Genomic DNA, 23,756 nt, shown 5'->3' with positions numbered 1-23,756 from the left:
CTTGATTAGCATTTAGGATACTTTAATGAATGTAAATTAAGTACAATGCTAATCAGCCAAGAACATTCGACAAAATTAACTAATTATATATTCGCTGAAATGGATTTGACATTTAGCATTTTTAATCATCTCCGCATGTGTGATGTTTCCAGAATCTCCTCTCACTCTCGGGGCCCAGCTGGACACTTGTGCTGAACTGATTAAGGTGTTGAGGAGCGGAGGAGCCCATCTGGACTTCAGAACCAGAGATGGCCTGACGGCGATGCACAAAGCGGTCCAAACGCACAACCATGTAGCATTGACTGTGAGTTGATGCACTTTACCTCCCACACGCACAATCCAAAGAAAGACTCATCCTTATACAACTCATCGCAAGCTGTTGGGAGTCTGTGCACATATGTCCGTCATATTTCGTGTGCTATCCGCAGACATTGTTGGATCTGGGGGCGTCTCCAGACTATAAGGACAGTCGTGGGCTCACACCCCTCTATCATAGTGCCATGGTCGGGGGAGATCCGTACTGTTGCGAGCTGCTGCTGTACGATCACGCACAGCTGGGCTACAGCGACGAGAACGGCTGGCAGGAGATCCATCAGGTAAAGCTCAGAACTCTCTCGTTAAACGTAAAGAGACAATCCCCTATAGCATAAAGTTTCATTCTCCAGAGAGAATAAATGTATCCTTTTTATTGTTTGCTACAACTGCAGCAGTGGGTGATCGGAGCGTGTGTGTTTTTGTACATTAGGCTTGTCGTCATGGAAACGTGCAGCACCTTGAGCACCTGTTATTCTATGGAGCGGAGATGAGCTCTCAGAATGCCTCAGGAAACACAGCACTACACCTGTGTGCCCTCTACAACCAGGTACACACACCCACAGATACTCACACATAGTCTTCCTTCTCAATGCCATCAGCTATGCTTTCTGCAATTATTGGGGATGTTCAGGATGGCAAAGTATTTTAAATTATGCTCATTTATAGGTTCATAATTTTGTCTACTAGAATATGTTTACATCATTTAATGTTCACAAATCAAATTTTTCTTATAATTTACATTGTTGCAGCACCATTCTTTCACCCTCTGTCTGAACGCTCTGCTTTAGTTTCGGTTTCTTTAAAATACACAGTCTGTTCTGATTGGTCAGCCGCGCCCGGTCTGTTGTGATTGGTCTACCGCTTAGCTGGGCCGTAACCACCATAGACATTGAGGAGGACAAGTCCTCCCCAAAAATCAGAAATGGCCAAATTGTCCCCCCCAATATCTGATGTTCTTGATGCTACCCTTCTGCACTCGATTACACACTTCTCTATTGGATGAACAAAAAGTTTCAAAAGTTATATTTTTAGGCTGCTCTGCCTCAGCGGTCAAACAGCTCTGATCAATGTCAACATGATTGTGATGGCCAATCAAATCAAAGTAGGCGGGGCTTACTGTTCACGTATCCAGACAGTAACATCCAGAGATCCAAACTGCTCAACTTTATCAAATTTGTACGTTTTTAATTGAAAATATGCAATCATTTACATGATTCATGTCACTGAATGTGACAAGAAAAAAACTTGCGTTTTTGACATATTAAACATATGAATAAGAGTGAATGTGTGCATATTTCACAATAAAATATTATTGTAAATACTTTACATTGAATATTTCATAACCATAGAACTTTTTACCGTTCTTATTTCTTTTTATTCATTCCCTTAAATCACTTTTAATCCTTCAATTATTCAATTCCTTTAAATGACCCACCCCCCCGTCACTACACCATTATTATTTTAAACGTTTTACTTCATCTGAAATGTGCCGATTTTGTGACACCGATTTCTGATGTCGTCCAAATGAGCAAGTTGTTTACTTTGTAATTCATCCAACCATTTCCACCATTTCGACCCATTCAGGGCAATTTGCAGAGCGGCTGTGAACATGATTAGGCATTGATAGGGTATCGCCAATCACAGCGAAGTGGAGGCACCATCTCCTCTAATGTGACATTTCACGGTTATCTTCACATTCACACTGTAAGACCTATGAAAAAATACACTGCCTGCCTCTGAAACTTGATCGGACAGTGTTACTGTAGAAAAATACTTATATTTCTTGATACTTGTTTTACTGTTGGTTTTACTGTTACCTCCCTTGCTTCCTCAGAGGAACTCTTTCACACTCATTCTGCTTTACTCGCTTTTAAAAGTATAGTTGTAGTCAGTATATGTACTTCGCAGTTAGCTGTATGCTAGTATTTCACTGCAATAGTACATAGTTATTAAACTCAGCTGGGCATCAAATCACATACACATTTGCAGGGTGTTATGGCTATAATCGCTTGTGTTTCCTTTGCACTCAGCTGCTTTTTCTTTGTTCCCTCTGTCATATCTATAGGAAGGCTGTGCTAGAGTTCTCCTGTTTCGAGGAGCAAATAAAGAAATCAAGAACTACAACAACCAAACAGCATTTCAGGTACCACGTCTCTCAGCTAAAGTTTTGGCTCAGCACTACTTTAGGTAGTGGGCCAGATTTACTAAACAACAGGGAAATTTAGCATGAGAGCACAATTCCCAAAAAGCGCAGATGGAAGTGGAAAGTTCTACCAGAAAGACTCGGGAGAATTATTTCAACAAATCATACATTTATTGACAGCTCAGCAAGCTGATAATATACAAAGTCATTTGGCGTAGGCCCCGTCCGTAGTGCATAATCCGAGGGTATCGGATCTGCAATTCCTGCCTGAAGACGAAGGCAGAGGCGCAGCCGACCCCCCCGGGAGGTATGGACAGGACCATCCTGGTGGTGGTGGGGAGGATGGGGGTAATCGTCGCTTCAGTATCTGCGAACTCAACATGTGTAAGTACCGAGCTTTTATACAGTGAGCATAAGAATATGATTGGATAGAAGTGAAGGCAATAGGTGATGTAGTAATTGAGTCTTCCCGGCAGAACTTATGCTAAAGCTTTCATTTCTGTGCGTGATCTACTGACGGCACGCAAATTAAAGAACACAGACGAAGCCGGACTATTTCCATAATGACCAACGCAATTTTTGCGCAGTGCAAATTAGTGTCTGGTTTAAGGCATGTTTATTTGGGGCGGTAAATAATGGCACAAATACCTGTAAATTGACTAGCGCAAACCTTAGTAAACCACCTCGTATGATTCATTTAAATACTCTCCTCCCAGAAATTTTGCGTCTGAAAACGAAACTCCAAATGCATATGCCATAAGGCCAGCTGCAAAAATAACCCTGCCCACGCCTGTACAGAGCAAATTTTTCACTGCGTCTCTTTAGTAAATCCTCACAGTAGGGTTTGCGCTGACACAAGCTGTTAGTAAATCTGGCCCACAGTCTTTAATGGAATAGGTTCCTATACTATTCCTTAAATCAAGTGCTCTTGACATGTTAAATTATTTTTCTGGTAGGTTGCCATCATCGCAGGGAACTTTGACCTGGCAGAAATCATCAAGATCCATAAAACCTCAGATGTTGGTGAGTTGATCAGGATTCAGTTTGAACTGTTTGAAACATCAGGCCTTAAATCTTGGGTCTATTTTACTCGGCACCACAACACGACACCGTCATAAACTCAGGCTGTCTAGATAAAAATCCATTCAATCAAATCCAAATCCATTATTGGGTAACATTTCAGATAAAACCACAATTTATTATTTAGTCTAGTAGATGCCGCATAGAATAAAAGCAGAAATGACAACATAAGAGCGTTTTATATGAGGCAGCACGAAACTAGTAACTTCATCACAGAATGCGTCAAAACAATCCATAATTGGATGATATCCTTTTATTTAAAACATTCCGTCTGAATGTGCAAGATTTTGATCTGGCTATTGTTTCTATCAGTGCTCTTTACAATAAGTGATGTAAACTGTTTGTCATACTAGTATATGTGGGCTAATCTCTTTATGGTTTGTGTGTGTTTCTCTTTGTAAATCTCAGTCATGCTCTGTGTGATGTAATCTGTGAGTCATCTGTAATTTATGTGTAATCTAAGTGTGTTTCATGTGCTGATCTCTGTGTCTCAGTCTTCATGATGTATTAACTCACCAGTGCAATCCCCACTTTGTGTTTTTATTTTAATTTTATTTTTTTACCCACAGGTTGTGGCTCTATACACCTGCAGATTTGATTTGACTCAATACTAAATGAGATCTGGTTTAAAGTGGTCATATCATGAGGAATCAAATATACAAATATACTCAAATATACTATACAGTAAAACGGCATCTTTCCAAACGGAAAACGTCCTTCCCAGTCCAAAAAGACCATTTATCGAAACAAAACTGTGAAAACGTTTCAATCTTTCTGATGTAAATCAGATAATAGTTGCGTTCATATTATATAGTGGAGCAGGGATGATGTATTTTTGTAGCACTTCCGGGTCCATCGTCCTGAAGTCAATGGGTTATTTTAAATGTTTTTTAAAATGCCAGAGGTCTCAAGCTCAAGATACTTTTCATGTTTTACTCAAAGATCATCAGTAAAACCCTTGTGTGATATTTTTTAAAGCTTTTACTTGTCTTGTAAAATGCGGTTGCTAAATAAGTGGCTCAATTGGACTACAGAGGTTTTCAAGGACATTCAGCAAAACAAATAAAATCGTGTTTATAATCACGTAAACTATTATAAAGTTTCAGGACAAATATTTTTAAACAAAGACTGAAAGAGTTCTCAGAAGCCTAGTGATGGTGAAGTTAAAGTCATGTGACCATGGTGTATTTCGTTTAGCTTTTTATTTGTATTTATGAAAGTACTGTTCATTTATGAAAGAATCATAAGCTTTTGTTAAATCACAGACCATAATTTCTGCAATAATCCGAAAGCCAATGGAACGATCCTATTGTGTTTTTGTCGAGGGAAACCAGGGTGATGCAATTTTCCGGGTTGGCCGTCAAAAATACATCACTCCTGCACCACTCTATTTGAGTTCCCAACCACAGCTGCTCAGAGCATGCTGGGAAAACAAGAACTCACGATACCGAAATGCATTTAGTAAAAAAAAACAATAGGCAGGGAAAAACCAGAGACTTTTTCACAACTATCACTAAAGGCTATAAACCCTCTTTGACTTTTAATGAGGCAGCACACATTACTAAGAACCAATGGTGTGTAATCATATAAATATTTTATATATAATAGCATCTTCTGGCCAGTATTAAACAACAACAGCCTATAACCTATTTGCCCATATTTGCATCCAAGTCTTAAAAGGTACTTTTAAGAAGAGTGGGTGGAAAATGGTGATGAACACTAAATTACTGTGTATTTGATATGTTTTAAGTGTGATATGACCTCTTTAATAAAGTCTGACTTTATGTATGATATTTATGTCCATAAAGCGTGAACCATCAAGGACATGGCAGTCCTTTTTATACATTTTTATAAGTTCCCTCTGTTTCAATTCAAATCAATTGGACGCATTACATATGTTCTTAAACAGCAGCCATATGCGTCTAATCTGTGGTTCACAGATGAGGTTCTTAGGCTTTGGGTTCTGATGAGTGATTCCTCTCTATCCCAGCCTGATAGAGGCTATTCTGTTCTGCTCTTTTCTTTATGATAGTCTTGGACATATCCATTCCAGTATCCTGGAGAGTGCTCTTGGTCCATTCGACAGGCGAAAATGGGTTTTATTCACAACTGATAGGATTCTTCAGGAATCCATTACAGTGGTCAATCTGGTCTAGCGGGTCATTTGATGTTGCTACAATTTTTCGATGATTTAGGCTACTACTTTCTTAACGGCACACCATTTGATCCATTTAAGATGTGGCCTTTACTTTATCATGTTTTTTTCTTTTGTGTCCTTTTCCCAAAAATGTTAAACACTTTTTCTATCAAAACATTGCTTAGTTTGAATGTCCGACACAACAGGATATTAGAAAAACTGGATATTAAAAGGACTGCAATTTCCAAATGGTTCTCGGTTTAAGGATCTAAATGTGTGTGTGTGTGTGTGTGTGTGTGTGTGTGTGTGTGTGTGTGTGTGTGTGTGTGTGTGTGTGTGTGTGTGTGTGCGTATAAACAAGGCAGTGACCATTGAACATTGAGGGGGGCCCACATTTTTTATTTAAGGGATTTAAGAAAAATAAATAAGAATAGTAAAATACGTTATTCTTGGTCTAACTGTTGTAGTTGTGAAGTAATTAATTGCAACACACATGCACTCTTATTCGTGTCATGTCAAAAACATATAACGTTTCTTGTCTCATCATATTCAGTTATGAATTACATGAGTCATGTAAATGATAGCATATTTTCAATTCAAAACACCAAAATTTCCTTAAAAAGTACATGACTGGATATTTATGTCTGTCGCTGAATATTTCTATGGTAAAACAGTTGTCAAATATTAAATGTTAAGCTGCTTACACCTTACCACACACTCTTTCATTGTTAAAACTAAAGTGTTGCGATGGAATTCGCACTAGTCTTCCGTGAACAGTAAGCCCCGCCTTCTTTGATTTGATTGGCCATCACAATCATGTTGACATTGATCAGGGCTGGGTTTCCCGAAACCTCCTTAACGCTACGTCGTTCTTAAGTTACACCTTAAGCTGTACCTTATCATTAATACGTGTTTCCCGAAACGTTCTTAGTTAAGTATACCTTCTGTAAGTCATACGTTCGGAAGGTTGGTCTGGACCACTCTTAGCTTTACCTATATGTCTATACGAATATAATTCAGAAGTTTTAATACACCCAGACAGTGTTCAATTAGGCTAATTCAAGTGTTTTCATGCAAAGAATAAAATTGTCATTACACTGATTGTTGTTAGATTTTTAATTATATTATTATATATAATATTATTCATTTAATTAAAGAGCGCTTTTAAAGGCCAGTGAAAGCATAGGCTACTGTCAGTTAAGTCCTATTCGGACGCTAATTGTTTCTTGTCATGGGCTCGTATACGTATACGGTATTTTAAACATTTAAAGGGGTAATTCGGTGATTTTAGTGCCGCCCGAATCCATAATATGTGTATTTTTTCTCACTCAACCCACGTAAAAATCCCCGGCCAAATTAGTACCTACTGTTTTTTGACAAACAGGTCGCGTGGTAATTGAATTGCCGTCTGAATCCACATCTCTGAGTTTACAAGAAGAGATTAAAAATTCACTGTTTAAATCCTTTTTGATCACTGCCGAGCACCGTACGTAAGATGTACACTTTTATTACTGAAATGCTGGAAAGTATTTACAAAAACAATATTTCATTGCAGCTCCACCTCAGCGAACATTACAAAAATGGGAAAGAGAAGAAAGCACTTAAAAATTTGAAATGGTTATTATGGCAGCAATATATGATACAATTTAAAAATATGTAGGCTAGGCTATTATAATTTGGATAATTTTTTTTATAATATCCCATTAGTCCTAATAAATGCAATTTCAACTATTTCTGAAGTGCTTCTTTTATAAAGAACACCGCTTTCTCACATAAACAGCCCCTGCAAGAGAGAATAATTGATTCTCGAGCCATCGATATCAACCAATTCAGCACCATCGCCACGGACAGCACCGGGTAACTTCGCACGTAAGAAGGTATATCTTCCTAAGGTATGGTTCGGGGAACACGCCTAGAAATGGTATACCTTTAGTTAAGTTATACCTTAAGAGTCTTCGTAGCGCGCTAAGAGACAACGTTATCGGGAAGCCCAGCCCAGAGCTGTTTGACCGCTGAGACAGACCAGCCTTAAACTGTAACTTTTAAAACTTTTAGTCATCCTAACCCGCAATTGGGCCATTTCTAATGGTGGTTACAGCCTTGTATGTAAATCCATTGAAAAATAAAAGTGCACTTTAATAAATGTAATATGCAGTGGTATGAGCCAAATTGTGTTACAGTACAAAATACTTATTATTTCCTTTTCCATAATTGATTTATGTGTTGTTAATCTTTTGTTATGTGCATGTCTGATATCTTCCACAAATTTACATGGTTTTATATTTTAAGCATGGAGATTTCTCAAAATATAGCAATATAGATGTGTAGGCTCTATGTGTTTTTAGGAAGAATGCATAACTATTTACATGCCGCTATCTTCCTGTAAAAGTGCCTTTCAGGGAGACTCCTTCTTATTCGTCTCGGCGGCGTGCGGTCTGCATATCCCCGCGTCGCTCTCTAATGCGATCGGCCAGTGATAACGCTCTAGATGAGAGTCTGCCAGCTCCCTCTCCGGCCCCCTCCCTTCGCAGCCTGCCCCCCCTGGAGCCCGACGACACCGGGCCGTCCCAGCGCAGCCCCCAGGCTGCTCACACACACACACGCAGCCTCAGGAGACACACCCGCTCAGGAGGACACCTCAGGTGTGGAGTCGGCTTTGATTTTTGTAGTGTATTAAAAGAAATGTTTCTCCAAACTAATATGTTTTTTTTCTTCTATTGAACACAAAGTGAGATATTTAGCTAAATGCCCACACTGCTCTTTTCCATAAAATTAATGTTGATTTTAAAGGGTTAGTTCGCCCAAAAATTCTGTCACATGGATTACTTTAATGATGTCTTTACTACCTTTCTGGGGCTTGAAAGTGGTAGTTGCGTAGCTGTCAATGGAGGGACAGAAAGCTCTCAGATTTCAGTAAAAAGATCTTCATTTGTGTTCCGAAGATGAATGCAAGTCTTACGGGTTTGGAACGACATGAGGGTGAGTAATTAATGACAGAATTTTCATTTTTGGGTGAACTAACCCTTTAATGTCACTTTCAAAATAAAAATAAGCTTTTAAAAATAAATGTATTTTTTAATTTTAATTTTATATTATTTATATTTTGATTGATTGATTGATTTTATAAGTTGAGTAAAACTATTGCTTATCTGATCATAATTAGGTAGAATTTACATTAATGTAACGTATTAATATTATAATTATAATATTAATAATTGAATAATATGGTAATTAATAAAAGTATTGTTTAATAACTTGACATAAAAGAGGATATTGACCTCAGAGCTGGTTGTTAATCACTTTTGCACATACGTTTGCACACCGCAGTCCTGGCAGTCCCGTACAGAGAGAGCCGAGTCCTCCTGCCGTGTCTCGAGGGCCCAAGCGACGGCTGTACAGTGCGGTGCCCGGCCGAACCTTCATCGCTGTCAGTTCGCATTCGCCACAGGGCGAGGGTGAGATCACACTCAACCGAGGAGAGAGGGTCAAAGGTCAGTCGTTCAGTGTGAGATGCAGCAAAAAGATCACATTTTTATGCTGAAGGATGCTACGATCTGTGACATTCTGAATAGGAGTGCTTCTTCAACTATGGGCACTTTTAGAAATTAAACACAATTCTCAAGTCTATTGAATTTGTTTACTCTTAATGTTGAAATGTCTTGCAAAGGCTGATTTCATAACTACCACTTTGTTTATCCTAAATCCACAAATAAATAATTTTACAAAATTATGCATTGGCTGGAAATGATGGACTATTACTTAATTTTGTTTTCACATCTCTCATATTTTATCTCAGGCACGTCTTTCACCGTTGTCTCCTTGATAAATAAGTACACACTTTTGAGGAAAGAAACTGAGGGACAATTTTAATTTGTGTAAAAATTGATATGCCATGGTTTATCATTATTTCACTCTTCACTGTATTTACTTTCACTCATAAATTATCAAAGTTATAAAATATAATTTTAAACAAAACAAAAATATTTATACATAAAGACTTTTGAAAAGTAGCAAACTAAATAGTGAATGCTTGGTAAAAAGTTTAATGTGATCTTCAAATAACTAAATAAAAATGAAAAATATTTTAGATTTGAAGCTTAGTTTTAATATCTGGGACTAAAAGTGCCTGCAGTTGAAGAAACACCCATATATGAAGGGAGAAAAATACAAAATACAACATTTTACAGTTTTTACTTGCCTCCACCAGTGCTGAGCATAGGTGAAGGAGGATTCTGGGAAGGCTCAGTTAAAGGACGAACTGGCTGGTTTCCTGCTCACTGTGTAGAGGAAGTCCAGATGAGACAGTATGACCCACGACTCGGTCAGTACACACACACACACACACACACACACACACACACACACACACACATTTGAACACATATCGTTATGAGGACATTCCATAGGCATGATGGTTTTTATACTGAGCTAATGACATTTTCTAGCCCTAATATGGAGTTAATATTGTGCCGTAATTAAACAAACAAATCCAGCATTTTGCAAACAAACTCGATCTGCTCTGCAAAGGAAAACTCGACTCGCAAACAAAGCAAATTATAGTTCATTATAATTTAATCATAGTTAAAGTAAGTCAGAAACACACCTGTTCACCGGTCATTTTCCTCAGCTGTAGGCAAATCAGTGCTTCTCCCGGGAGACTAGTGCTAAATTAATCCCCTATTTTAGCGCTATCTACTGTTTTAGAAGAGGAAGTTGCTCAACTGCATTTGTGAGAAAATCTGCCTGGACACATTTGTGAGAAAATCGAGCCAAGAGATCTCATAAAAAGCCAAGTGTCTCACAATCATAACGGACAGATATGCATTTGTATGCATTAGATTTGGTATTTGTTCAAAGGTTACATGCAATTTGTAGGATGGTTTGTATTTATTTGTGAAATATTATCTAGGTTCATTTATTTATATTTGTAAAACACAAAACATATTTGTTACTCCACTGCATTTTCATTCAAATTGACCTTTGTACTTGCACAATGCTTTCTGTTTGTTTGCGCATCGAGTTTTCCTTTGCAAAGCAGATCGAGTTTGTTTGCGCATCGAGTTTTCCTTTGCAAAGCAGATCGAGTTTGTTTGCGCATCGAGTTTTCCTTTGCAAAGCAGATCGAGATTGTTTGCGAGTCGAGTTTTCCTTTGCAAAGCAGATCGAGTTTGTTTGCGCATCGAGTTTTCCTTTGCAAAGCAGATCGAGTTTGTTTGCGCATCGAGTTTTCCTTTGCAAAGCAGATCGAGTTTGTTTGCGCATCGAGTTTTCCTTTGCAAAGCAGATCGAGTTTGTTTGCGAGTCGAGTTTTCTTTTGCAAAGCAGATCGAGTTTGTTTGCGCATCGAGTTTTCCTTTGCAAAGCAGATCGAGTTTGTTTGCGAGTCGAGTTTTCCTTTGCAAAGCAGATCGAGTTTGTTTGCGCATCGAGTTTTCCTTTGCAAAGCAGATCGAGTTTGTTTGCGCATCGAGTTTTCCTTTGCAAAGCAGATCGAGTTTGTTTGCGCATCGAGTTTTCCTTTGCAAAGCAGATCGAGTTTGTTTGCGAGTCGAGTTTTCCTTTGCAAAGCAGATCGAGTTTGTTTGCGAGTCGAGTTTTCCTTTGCAAAGCAGATCGAGTTTGTTTGCAAAAGGCTGGATTTGTTTGTTTAATTACGGCACAAAATTAACTCCATACCCCGAAACCTGAACCTACCCATCACAGAAACCTTTCTCATTGTTACATTTGTTTAGCATGTTTATTTAGCGTTTTGAATTACAAAGACATCGACGTGTCCTCATAATGTAGGGGGCGTGGCCTGAAACCTGAATACACACTAGAATATAAGGACATCTGGGCCTTCATAATGTAGGACAAACTACACAGAAAGAGAGAGACAGAGAGAGAGAGAGAGTATGCACAAAAGCATAATTTTAAAGAATTCTGCATTATAATGTTCAAATAATGTTATTTATGTTGCCACTCTTCTGTTTCTCAGAGACAAGAGAGGATCGTACCAAGAGGCTTTTTAGGCACTACACTGTTGGCTCCTATGACAACTATACCTCTTACAGGTATATATACACTAGACAGTATATACTGCATATTATTTAAGATGTTGTATACTGCACATTTTCCATATGCAGTAGATCATCTGGGTGTTTTAGGCAATAAGCATTATGGCACAGTATGCATGCAGAAATAGAATGAGTAGTATGGTAATATGCTTTTCCAACCAATGCCTTTCTCTATCCTTTATCCTGATTTATTTAAACATGGTGGATTATGGGTATGGGAGGAGGAATCTGTGAATTCTGGCAGGGAAGCACATCTAACTATTGATTTCTATAAATCCACAGTGATTATGTTATAGAAGAAAAAAGTGCAACGCTGCAGAAGAGAGACAGCGAAGGATTCGGCTTTGTGCTTCGGGGAGCTAAAGGTCTGAAACACACACGCACGTGAGCATGAACAAAATTCACATACAGATGCAGTAATAAGCTTTCTCTTATTAGCTGAGACGCCCATAGAAGAGTTCACACCTACTCCTGCTTTTCCTGCACTGCAATACCTGGAGTCAGTGGACCTGGAGGGGGTGGCATGGAGGGCAGGGCTAAGGACGGGGGATTTCCTCATAGAGGTATAAAAGAAAACTTTTCACACACAAATAGGGCTATTTCATGTGCCAAAGCAATGAATGAACTGATTATGGTAACATTTAGTGTAATTTCATTAATGTTACTTACAGTACATCAGTGCATGCGAGTGTTCTTCTTATGGAAAAAGGGTGGGGATTTGGATCTATTTACTGGTTGTTGATTGGATAGAGGCAGGTCTAAATGTGAGTCTGAGGTCAATTGTAAGAAAGGGGCGGAGTTTAAGCTGCTTAAGGGGGCATTGACATGGCACAATTTTCAACTAAAATTGCGTTTTGGCCGTTCATTGACACGACAACAGCGTTTTGGGAGCCTGAAAATGGGTTTCTAAGTGCAAGTTTCTGAAAACGATACCGTTATCATCCAAAAAAATGTGAATTTGTTATAACGGTGACATCATGCGCATGCATATTACGTGTTCAGTCTATAGGTGCTTAGTGTTTCTTTACAAAGTGACATCGCCAACTACTGGCCTAGCAGCAAAATACAGCGTTTTTAGTCATTTTCACGGATCTGTTAGCCTGGAAATCCAGACCTAAATCTAAAAGATTAATGGTCTGGCGTCGACTAATGAAAATCGCCCAGCTCGAGGGGCGGCACCAAGCATGCATTTGAAAATCTCACAGCACGCAATTGGATAACACTACGACCAATCACAACAATAAACCCCATAAGCTTAGCTACCAGCGGAGCTAACTGGTAGATTAGACTCTTACCGTATCCGGTCGGCAAAACAGCAAAAACGTCCTTCTTGCAAAGGAACGTTTCGAGCGCCGTCTTCTGTTCCTGTTTTAGATAAAAAGCCAAGTCTAACTCGTTCATTGTAGCGGCCAAAGCCGTTTCAAACAACTGGTGTTCATCCATAGCCATCTTTCAATGTTTACTAATGACTTCGACGTCACAGCGCTGTCGTCATCTCGCCTCTGGCCCGCCTATATCAGATAACCCGATGTGATTGGTGCAGCTCAGATCGAGGGGCATATTTAATGAGCATCAATACTCGACACCAGAGTAACTCGCTGAGCAAATTCAACTTGTGCTCTCGTGAGAACTCTGGATTACCAGGGTACGGATCCGTGTGAATGGTGATAATTTTGATAATGTTAGCATCTGTACGCAAAAAAATGCAAAGGAAAAACGTTTCTGTTTTTAGTACATTGTTGTTGTGTAAACTTACCCTAAATGACTGGAGAAGTCCAGCATATATCACCAGAGAAAAGTCTGTCAAAAAGTTGTTAAACAAATTAAACATATGCATGGATTAATAATGTTGTCATTTATCTGCTGGCTTTCTACAGGCTGTGTGTTACATCTCTCTCTCTATTTCTCCCCATATCTGTCAGGTAAATGGGGTGAGCGTAGTAAAGGTGGGACATAGGCAGGTGGTATCACTGATTCGGCAAGGTGGAAGTCGGCTAGTAATGAAGGTGGTTTCTGTCACACGCAAACCTGACACTGGAGAAGTTGTCCGCAAGAAAGGTTCTTATCCTCAACTCACTTCATACATGCATGAATATATCACCATGCATTTTTCTTTTTATTTGACTGGACTTAAGATTTTCAAGAAAATGAGGGAATGCTGCAAAATGCTAATTTAGATATTGTATTTCCTGTTCCTCCTTATTATTAATTAGCCCCGCCACCTCCCAAGAGAGACCCAAGCACCAGCCTGACCCTGCGCTCAAAAAGCATGACTGCAGAACTGGAGGAGCTGGGTAAGACAGATGCTCATACATACAAACAAGCATGGAACTTGCGTTATGCTTGGTCTCAGATAAGTTAAAACAGATGCTATCATTATCTTTGAGGGCATGGCACAAGTTGGATCAAATCCTTTTTTTTTCCAGGAACACTAATGGAGAAACGTATTCAAATTAATATTTTTTCATTCCGTGAAAATGATACAGCAATGAAAAGGGAGTGTGAATGATTGTAGAGTAATAGCTTTGTTCATTCATTGCTAATGAAAAGTGACCATCTAATGCACAAGTCTATGAGCTAAATCAGGAACTATAGATTTGTCCTTCTTGCCCACAAGCGTCAAGGAGAAGGAGGGGAGGTAAGATATGAAACCAGTCTCACGTTGATGATGTCCTTTACTGGTTCTATATGCTGATTAGCATGTGATGTCATGAATGGATTTATCTAACCTTTTTAGCTTGTGTGTTGTTGCCTGTGACTGCAAAAAATTGTAAAGTCAAAGTGTATATGTTCGTTTTTCTTTTTGTGGATTGTTGACAAACTAGCTGAGCTGTTATGTATGTGTTTGTGATGTATTTGTGAGTGTATATTTGTTTTAGCTTTCCTTCAGTTCAGACTATGTATATTATACACATGGGATATGTGTATTTTCTGATGCAGTTGGTGATTGTGTTTGGTCTTCTGTGATTTGATCAGAGGATGGACCGGAATACTGGTCAGGAATGTGTATTAAGTGTTTCTGTATGTGTGTGCATCTGTGTGTATCCCTCACAGAGAAGTTGGATGAGATGTTGAGTTCGCCCAAAGAACCGGTTGTAGTGATGAGGCCACGCCCTGCAGATGTAGACACCAGAGCAGCCACTGTGAAACAGAGACCGATAAGTCGTCGCATCACACAGGCTGAGATCAGTGTGAGTCTGAAACACATAAATATACACCATTTAAAAATCAAAAGTCTAGTTGGTTTACATAAATATTACAAAATAATCTATAAAACCTTCTTAAAGTATTTTAATTATAATACTTTAAAATAAATATTTTATTAAAATACTTATATAAAATATTCTATAAAACAAAATAAAACCATTAATATAAGGTCATAATAACCATTAAAAAAAAAGACATAATATACCAGAACAAGAGCTCTTGTTATGACAATAGGTAATTTCTGACATACTATGCATTGTTTGCAACAGATGGTACACATCACCACTGTAGCACAGTAGCCAAATTGTGTCAGTAAAGATTTGGCTGCCGGTCAGTTTTTGCTTATAATGCATATTGTCTTTAGGTTAGAAAAAATTAATTTGCAGTGATGGCATTTTCTGTTAATTTCTTTGATAGCAGATAGCAGAAACTGTGATTTGTTTTATGTTCTGACAGTAACTGTATTCTGGCCAATATTTGACTATGTATTGTTTTTGTTTTTGTGTGTAGTCTCTGTTAGAGAGGCAGGGTTTAAGTGCAGTATCCTTGGCTGTGGACAAAAGTCACATGCAGCTGCCTCGGGGAATGTCAAGAACCAAGTCATTTGGTAATGTGTTATTTGGGATGCACATACACAAATACAAACAATCTTACAAATTTTTCCTTTTCATAAATGTAAACTAATGATACACCAACATAAAAAGAGCTATATATATTGATTACCAGAGTTCTGATCTTTGTTCTAAGCAATACAGCCACTGTCTCACCGATAATTGTTTTATAGGTGCTCCTGAAGATGAGAGAATCGCGGCCCTGATTGGAGAGCATCGCTTTCCAAGAAGCTCCTCAATGACCGACAGCTTTAGACAAGATAGTATTCCACCACCTCCACAGACAGCTCCTCCACCACCTCCAACTCCCTACTTTCTTGATTCAGGCCCACCTCCATCCTTTCTTCCACCTCCGCCCCCTTCTCGCGCTGCCAACCAGAGTCGTTCAAGCTTCCGCCCAGGGGCAGAGCCCAAAATCCATGGCCCAGTCACGACAGACCGTCAACGAAAAACACGCTCCATGATCATTCTTCAGGACACCGCCCATTTGCCAGTGGAGCCTGCCCCTATTGCAAGACCGCAAACGCCTACCTCTGGAGCGGTTCCTCCTGAACGTGGTCGTAGGCGTGGACCACCTGTAGAGAATCCGTATGCTAACGTAGGTCGTCTAAGTGCTGTCTATACTCCTACCAAGCCCCAGCGTAGAAAGAGCCCACTAGTCAAACAAGGCCCAGTTGAGGAGGGAGCTGCTGCTCAGACTAGTAGAGATCCTTCTCCTTTGGGAGGGTTACGGATTCCCCACAGCAGCCGAGCAGAGCAGTTCCAACAGCAGGTTCTCTCTGAGCGAGCTAGAATCATACCTCCTGGGGCCCGACGCAGACCCAGTGTTTTCCTATCTGTAGAAGGGGGCGCGACAGAGCCGCAGACAACCCCATTGCTTTCTCAGTCCCACTCAGTGGATGAGTTGGCTGAGTTGCCTCCACCGGCACCAATGCTCTCCCCTGGCCCACCACCAGGGGGCACCACTTTTATACACCCTCTAACAGGTCGACCACTGGATCCTTCCTCACCTTTAGCGCTTGCACTGGCTGCACGAGAACGTGCCCTTAGTGGCCGGAATACACCCACTCCCACACCTTCGCCTACACCTTCACCCACTCAAGGCCGAGCAGTAGAAAGACCCGAGACAGAAGGAGGAGCGACACCACCTGCTCCTCTCGAGGCTCCTCCATCTAATTCCTGGAGAGACGAACCGGTCAGCATCACAGAAACAGCAAGCCAAGTGACAAGCGGTAGCCCTGGGTCTGGACGAAGCCTGGAAGAGGCACTGGCCGCACCCAGCGTGCAAGGTGTTCAACCTGCGCTGATGGATACAGAACATACCCCACCGGCAGTCCCACCCACTCTACCTTCCCCTGCCCCTACCCTCTCAAATCTGACTGCTCGGAGTCTGACAATGAGCTCAGAGGAGGAAGCAGAGCCATACACGGTGACACTTCCACCTGCGTTGCTCTCATCTAGTGATGAGGAAACCAGAGAGGAGCTTCGGAAGATAGGCCTCGTGCCACCCCCTCAACCCTTTGCTAATGGCCTTCTAATTAAAGAAACACCCAAAGCCACTCTAAGCATTTCACCTAGCGGATCACGTCCATCCATTGCCAAGACCTCCTCTGGGAAAGCAAGCGATTCGACGGCAGACTCTGGGGTTGAAGACCCACATATGGAGACCACCAGTACTGTTTCCACAGTCTCCAGCATGTCCACTTTGTCTTCAGAGAGCACAGACTCCGCTCATGCAAGCAAACCACGTTGTGGGGTGGGGCGTGGTCGCCCCGCCCATCTCAGGGACCCACTGCTTAAACAGTCATCAGATAGTGAGCTGCTTCCACACCCACCCAGCACAGGCCCCAGCCGTCCACGCTACCTATTCCAAAGACGCTCCAAACTCTGGGGGGAGGAGCCCCGGGCCCAGATGAGTGGGTCTGATGAAAGTCGGCCTGCTGCTATGGGAGCAGAGTTGCTAGGCAAAGACTCTCATTCACTGGGAGAGGAGCCACCAATGGGAGCACCACTTGACCCTGGCAGGAGATCACCTGTGGGAGGTGCCAGGTAGGAAAGAACTGTTCATATTTTTACCAACATAACAACAGCAGCACATTTTGCACACCTGCATGAAACACAGCACAACTTTCATTATAATTTAGCAATACACCCACTTGATTTTTGACACCCTTAGACACACACCTGGTTAGACTGCCTTTCCATAACACACGTGTGTGTGTGTGTGTGTCTGTATGTCCTTGCAGATGTGAGGAGATTGGAGGAGAGAGTAAATCGTAGGTTTTTAGCTCTGTGGGTAAAAACAACTCCTTGTCTAACTAACTTTCACTAAACCCCTTTCTGCAGCCGTTAATCAAGCTGCAAATGCTACTGTGAGCTTGTCTTAAAGGCTTATGGTAGTTCATTATGCAGTAACTGAGGCATTTCAGCTTCTGTCTGTCTTTGCGCAACGAAACTGGAATTTTCAGTGTACCACTGAGGGGCAATCAAATTGCTTTTTAATAAAAAGTAAATGAAACTAATATTAAATCTACATTTAGTTTATATTGCTGCATTGGTTGTGGTAAGTTTATTGCAGCAAGTTTTGGATGTTTACAAAATGAATACCAAAAGCATGCTGTGGTGGAAATACTGTGATATGCTAATGCACCAATTCTTTATACCCTTTCTGAGGACTCCAGTTTTATATTAACTGCTCTAACTGTCATTTTATTGCATTAAGTTCTCACTGCATGCTCTGCACTATTTAAATTTTCACAAACCCCAAATGCTTACAGCATTGGATCCACTTTCCTTTTCTCTCACATTAGCATCCCAGTAGTTTCCCAAAAGTACTGCAGTTAAAACTTTTCCTCTCTTTACTTTTTTGCTTCCGATACATCTTCCTCTCTCTTATTTGTCTTTATTTTTTCCTCTCTCTCTTAGACTCTTTAGTAGTTTAGGGGAGCTTCACACCATCTCTCAGAGGAGCTACGGCACCACCTTCACAATCCGGCCTGGCAGCCGATACCCAGTGACCCGTAGGACTCCAAGCCCTGGAGCCACCCCTGAACGGAGTGAACCATTGGGGCCTGTCCGTACATTCGGCCCTCATCACCACCATCACACTATACTCAAGTCTTCTAGCCTAAGTTTGCCCCAGGAGCCCAAGGAGGTGCGTTTTGTCATGAGGAGCGCCAGCGCTCGAGCCCGCAGCCGTTCTCCATCCCCCTCACCATGCGCCTCCCCCTGCCCCTCACCGGTACTGGGAGCCCCTCTCCTGGCCCTGCGACCATTCAGACAGCGCCCCCTAGCACTGTGGAGTAAGTATGATGTGGGAGAGTGGCTAGAGAGCGTGGGATTAGGGGAACATCGTGCCCGCTTTTTGGAGCACGAGATTGAAGGCGCCCACCTGCCTGCCCTGACCAAGGACGATCTGGCCGAATTAGGGGTGACGCGGGTGGGACACCGAATGAACATCGAACGTGCACTGAAGCAGTTGCTAGATAGTTGAAGAGAGGCAAAATGCAGGATATAGTTCCATCATAAAATTATTTAATAATTTAACTTGTTCTAAAGTCTAAAACCATAGATTCTAACCAACTTTTTTTTTATTTTAAATTGCATAGCCCTTACATAATATAGATTTTACCCCTGATTTAACACCTACAAAATCTACCATGTTTCTTCACTAGTTAGCCACCTACTAAGAGTTAAAAAAAAACATGCTGGACAGAAGTGTGGACCTACTGCGCAATATCTACTATTTTCAGCTACAGGTCGAACTGGCCATGTTTCAAATGGGTCTTCTGCACAATAACAAATGATATAGCCAGCAAGCAGCCATTTTCTTCTCATGCCATGTTTTACAGTCAAATGATGACGAGGAAGGTGTGCACTGACTGCTCTCACATTAACAGAGGAAGTTTAGGAATATCTTCACCATCTGCAATTGTGTGCATTTCCTGCTTCCAGGAGAGAGACTTCTGAATTTTAGAAAGCAGTGTCAACTTGGGTATAAAAGAAAAGAGAAGAGTTTAAACCTCTCCTGTAAAACAATGCCAATGCTTCCAAGTGCCCGGAATTTACAGTATGTTCACAGACCATTTTACAACTCAACAGTAGATATAGCCATGTTAATGGTGATTGTAAGATGCATTGCAGCGACTGGACTTGGCATGTGAATGCAACATATCCAAGTAAGAAAGGATCTGACAATCTGCCCTAAACCAGGAGGAAAAAAAACTTCTCCCAATACAATACAAGTGTGGCCTTGAGGTAATACTGCCGCCATCTAAAATTTGTTAAAGATAGATATTTTCAATCAGTACATTCAATTTTATATGTATATGATATATATGGAGTTATACACAGTATATATTCAAAAAAGAATGTATGAGAATAAGGTGAGATATACTTGTCTTATACCCTGTGAGATTGTGTCATATTTGGTCTTACTTTATATTTGTTATTTTATTTATCAACCAGTACCCTAACACAAACACAGTTACTCTTTTTTCCCCCATGGTATAACTTGTGATTTGTGAGTTATTAACATAATCTTTGGACTAGTTCATGGTCAGTTATTTAAGAACTTCATAATTACGGGCGGACCTTTTTTTTTTTTTGTCTATTATGAATAAATGCTCGGTAAGTCTGTATGTAGAATAACTGTTTTGTTTAAACAGAGGATTTGAAATACCAGGGGATTTAGGTATACATTTATTTGTTACCTTTTGTATATGATAACTAATAATAATCAGTTGATCATTTCATCCTGATCAATTTGTGAATTTAAGACGTAAAAACATTTCTTTGACATGGTCTATTTGGTTACATATTGTGAAATTACTCATTTGGGATTGAATTCTTATCAAGGCTTTCAGTTTAGAACATTACGAGCAAAATATGCTACCTAAGGGCTTTTAACAGACAAATTAAACAGTGTTATTAAAAATCTGTTTCAATGCAGACTGCTAAACTGGTGAATTTGTCTGATCCCCAGTAATAGGAACTTAAAGTAATAACGTGGCACATGCAAAGCTTATACAGCTGTGTGGCCCTGACCCTAATGACCCCATTTGTGCAAACACACATTTTGGTTTCTAGTAAATAAATAAAAAGTATAGTGTGACCAAATTACTAAAAGTAATCTGACTACAAGCATATCTACTGTGAATATAGAATTATTTTTCTCAATCCCCAAGATTGTCATATAATCAAGCAAATGTTGAGATTATATTGTGTCAAAATTATCTGGTAACTAGCTTGACTGGTTTATTGTGTTTGATAAGCTGGAACAGTAGGCGTTGCTGTGGTTTACACATTTAACTAGTTAAACTCTGCCAACAGAGGGGAAAAATCCTCACACTTGTCTCTCCTCCGGTTGGTCAATTTGCACAAAGATGTGGGTGCTACTGTTTATAAGCCATCTGCATAAAATATTACTGTACTTCCCTCATCTGTCCCTGTCCTTCTCCCTCTCTTCCGATCCTCACTCATTTACACTCTCAAAGACAATTATGTAATTAATTACTGCAGCCATGTTCTTTTAGTTTAGCTCTCTCTTTTAGGAGCTCTCTCTTCTATTGTTGACACCTTTTTTTGTATTCTTTGTTGGATGAAGTGATTTGAGGATCAAGTTTTGGACATGTTTGCTTTAAAATGAGAAAATGTACACAAAAAATATAATTTGACTTGTCTGTTATTAAAGATCATCTCTCAGGCTGTGGGGATTAATCAAAGAATACATCATTCTTCTGTGGAGCAAAAGAAGAGGGTCGGATTTTTTCCTCTATACATTTACATTTTCCTCTATACATTCAAATTGAATGTATAAAAATGGAAAATTGGCCTATTATAAGGACAGAGGTCTAATTTCTACTAATTAATTCTAAACACTTGCTATGTTGAATACCAATCAAGAGATGAAAGAAAATGGCAGTTTCTGTAATAGTGCTCATAAATATACTTATAATATATACTTTAAATACAACCCAAGTGCTGAGAGTACATTAAATCCAATATGTCTAGATACAGCAAAGGTTAAAACGTTACATAATTGAGAAATCGGAAAGATGTTATATAATTATTAATATGCAGAGATAGTCCAGCCTGCATGTCTTATCTAAATGATTATAGGGCTGGATATTGACACAAATTTCACAATTCGATTCGATTTCAATTCACAAGCCTGTGGTTTGATTCCAATTCAATTCAATATAAATTCATTTTTGATATATAGGCCTACTGTGTCAGGTACAGTAGCCTAGCCTACATGGTTGGTAGGCTACTACATTACTGTAATATGCAATGTTAAAATTAATGGATTTGTATAAAAACACAAAAATTAAACACAAGGTAGTTTTTATAATGATAAAGTTATAATACTAACTGGATAATTACATAATTATGTTTCTACTCCAATTCGTTTTTTGAAATATAAACATTTAAATTAAACTTGACGATTTATTCAAAACATATATACATGTGTGTATGTATGTATAATATGGTAAACATTTTAGCAAAAATCTCCTCTCTAAGGTTCATTTTTCTTGCTGACTAAGGAGTTTGGTCACTGAATGGCTTTTCTGAGGTACATTTTTGTTCTCAGGCTGTTATTATTGACGTCTTTCCCGCTGTTGGAACAGCGATTGAGCGATTACATGAGACATGATACGGATTTCGGTAAGTTTTACTTTCAACATACCTTCTGATGTTCATTCATGTTTATTTCGTGCTGGAGTAAAGCGGAAGAGACGATCAGTTCACGTGGCTTCGCTTGATATCTGAGGAGTTATGGGATCTGTCATGCCACATGAAAGAGCACAAAAACAGGTTGAATTTTGCAATAAAATGGACAGAATTTAAAATCTGAGACTTTATTGCAATTTATTGGATGGGAGGCGCTACAATGTTCTTTTCATTTGTTGGGATTGATCAGTTCATAAAAATGAGAATTGATTAAAATCGAGATTTCTATTTATTTTTCATTTGTTGGGATTTATCGGTTCATTAAAATGAGAATTGATTAAAATCGAGAAATCGATTTTCTTTTTTTTACCCAGCCCTAATTATATGCTTTATTAGCGGCAGCGTCTCTTGAACTACACACAGCATTTAGCATTTTCCAATTTTTCAATGATGCACTTAGTCACATCAGGAGATGTTGTCACTATGGCATTCTGATTAAACTAATTTGAAACGAAAATCTTTGTTTGAATTGCTAAGTAAAAAAATTAAAGGGGTGGTTGAGTGTGATTTGACTTTTCTAACTTTAGTTAGTGTGTAATGTTGCTGTTTGAGCATAAACAACATCTGCAAAGTTACAACGCTCAAAGTTCAAAGCAAAGGGAGATATTTGCTTTTAAAGAAAAGGACTACAACAAACTGGTTGGGACTACACGACATTCCTCTCGGGTTAGTGACATCACTAACCCTAGAATTTACATAAACCCCGCCCCCGGGAACACGCAGTCCATGTTGAGAAGAGGAAAAGTTGTTGTATTTAAGAGTACATTTGTGAGTCAGCTCAAACTTTAGCATCCATCTTTTCACATGCAATAGAAAGTCACTCTGTGTGCATCTCACAACAGTTCATATATGAGCAATTTATAGATTTATCATGACAGAATATCCTAATTGAAGATAGTTAACTCCACATCAGCGACATCAATTCATCAACTAACCATTCAGAGACGTCCTGTTGCATTCTACATGTTGTCACTTCTTCTTGAGTCTCTCCATCCTTATCTGACTCCGTTTAACATTAAAGGCAGAACAGTTTCTGTCATTTTAGTGTGTCTCGGTGAGGTAATAGCAGCTGCTAACAGACACGAGCTCTTGAAACCCCGCCCTCTGCAGCAGCTCATTTGCATTTAAAGGGCCAGGCACAAAACGGTGCGTTTTTGCAAACCCTCAAAAAGTGACAACTTTAACTTGCTATATAAAAATATCTGTGGGGTATTTTGCGCTAAAACTTCACACACACACTCTGGGGACATCATAGATATATTTTACATCTTGTGAAAAGGGCATTATACCACCCCTTTAAAAATAAAAAGCACAGCATATCTGTTTTCAAAATGTAGGCTATTATGGGATTTTCAATGACAATGAATGAATGAAGCTTTATTATTGTGTCATGCGTATGATTACGCCCAGCCCGCATGGACTTAAGACACCAACATTAGTACACATAAATAAGAGGATTAATATACAAGATATAC

General features: G+C 39.6%; 1 protein-coding gene across 11 annotated transcripts in view; it reads left to right on the top strand.

Moving 5' to 3' along the window:
• The window catches only part of shank3b (SH3 and multiple ankyrin repeat domains 3b), a 32,651-nt gene extending 11,390 nt beyond the window's left edge, over positions 1 to 21,261 (top strand). For 6 of the 11 annotated variants that reach the window (XM_082167058.1, XM_082167055.1, XM_082167054.1 and 3 more), the window contains 19 exons: positions 153 to 304; positions 429 to 596; positions 746 to 862; positions 2,381 to 2,458; positions 3,415 to 3,481; positions 8,065 to 8,317; positions 9,003 to 9,166; positions 9,883 to 9,996; positions 11,653 to 11,728; positions 12,014 to 12,096; positions 12,170 to 12,294; positions 13,654 to 13,789; positions 13,945 to 14,025; positions 14,349 to 14,369; positions 14,786 to 14,922; positions 15,449 to 15,545; positions 15,723 to 17,598; positions 17,796 to 17,825; positions 18,475 to 21,261. In XM_082167058.1, coding sequence (XP_082023184.1) covers positions 153 to 304; positions 429 to 596; positions 746 to 862; positions 2,381 to 2,458; positions 3,415 to 3,481; positions 8,065 to 8,317; positions 9,003 to 9,166; positions 9,883 to 9,996; positions 11,653 to 11,728; positions 12,014 to 12,096; positions 12,170 to 12,294; positions 13,654 to 13,789; positions 13,945 to 14,025; positions 14,349 to 14,369; positions 14,786 to 14,922; positions 15,449 to 15,545; positions 15,723 to 17,598; positions 17,796 to 17,825; positions 18,475 to 19,042 — 4,343 coding nt within the window. In that variant the 3' untranslated portion in view covers positions 19,043 to 21,261. Of the gene's footprint in view, positions 1 to 152; positions 305 to 428; positions 597 to 745; positions 863 to 2,380; positions 2,459 to 3,414; positions 3,482 to 8,064; positions 8,318 to 9,002; positions 9,167 to 9,882; positions 9,997 to 11,652; positions 11,729 to 12,013; positions 12,097 to 12,169; positions 12,295 to 13,653; positions 13,790 to 13,944; positions 14,026 to 14,348; positions 14,370 to 14,785; positions 14,923 to 15,448; positions 15,546 to 15,722; positions 17,599 to 17,795; positions 17,846 to 18,474 lie in introns of all 11 variants that reach the window. The other 5 variants (XM_082167059.1, XM_082167050.1, XM_082167057.1 and 2 more) reach the window with 5 other exon arrangements.
• Positions 21,262 to 23,756: the final 2,495 nt, after the last annotated feature.

Source organism: Leuciscus leuciscus (assembly GCF_965113295.1).
Source record: "Leuciscus leuciscus genome assembly, chromosome: 4".
Taxonomy (NCBI): Eukaryota; Metazoa; Chordata; class Actinopteri; order Cypriniformes; family Leuciscidae; genus Leuciscus; species Leuciscus leuciscus.
The sequence above is the reverse complement of the archived record's forward strand: the minus strand, read 5'-3'. Positions and strand labels throughout refer to the sequence as shown.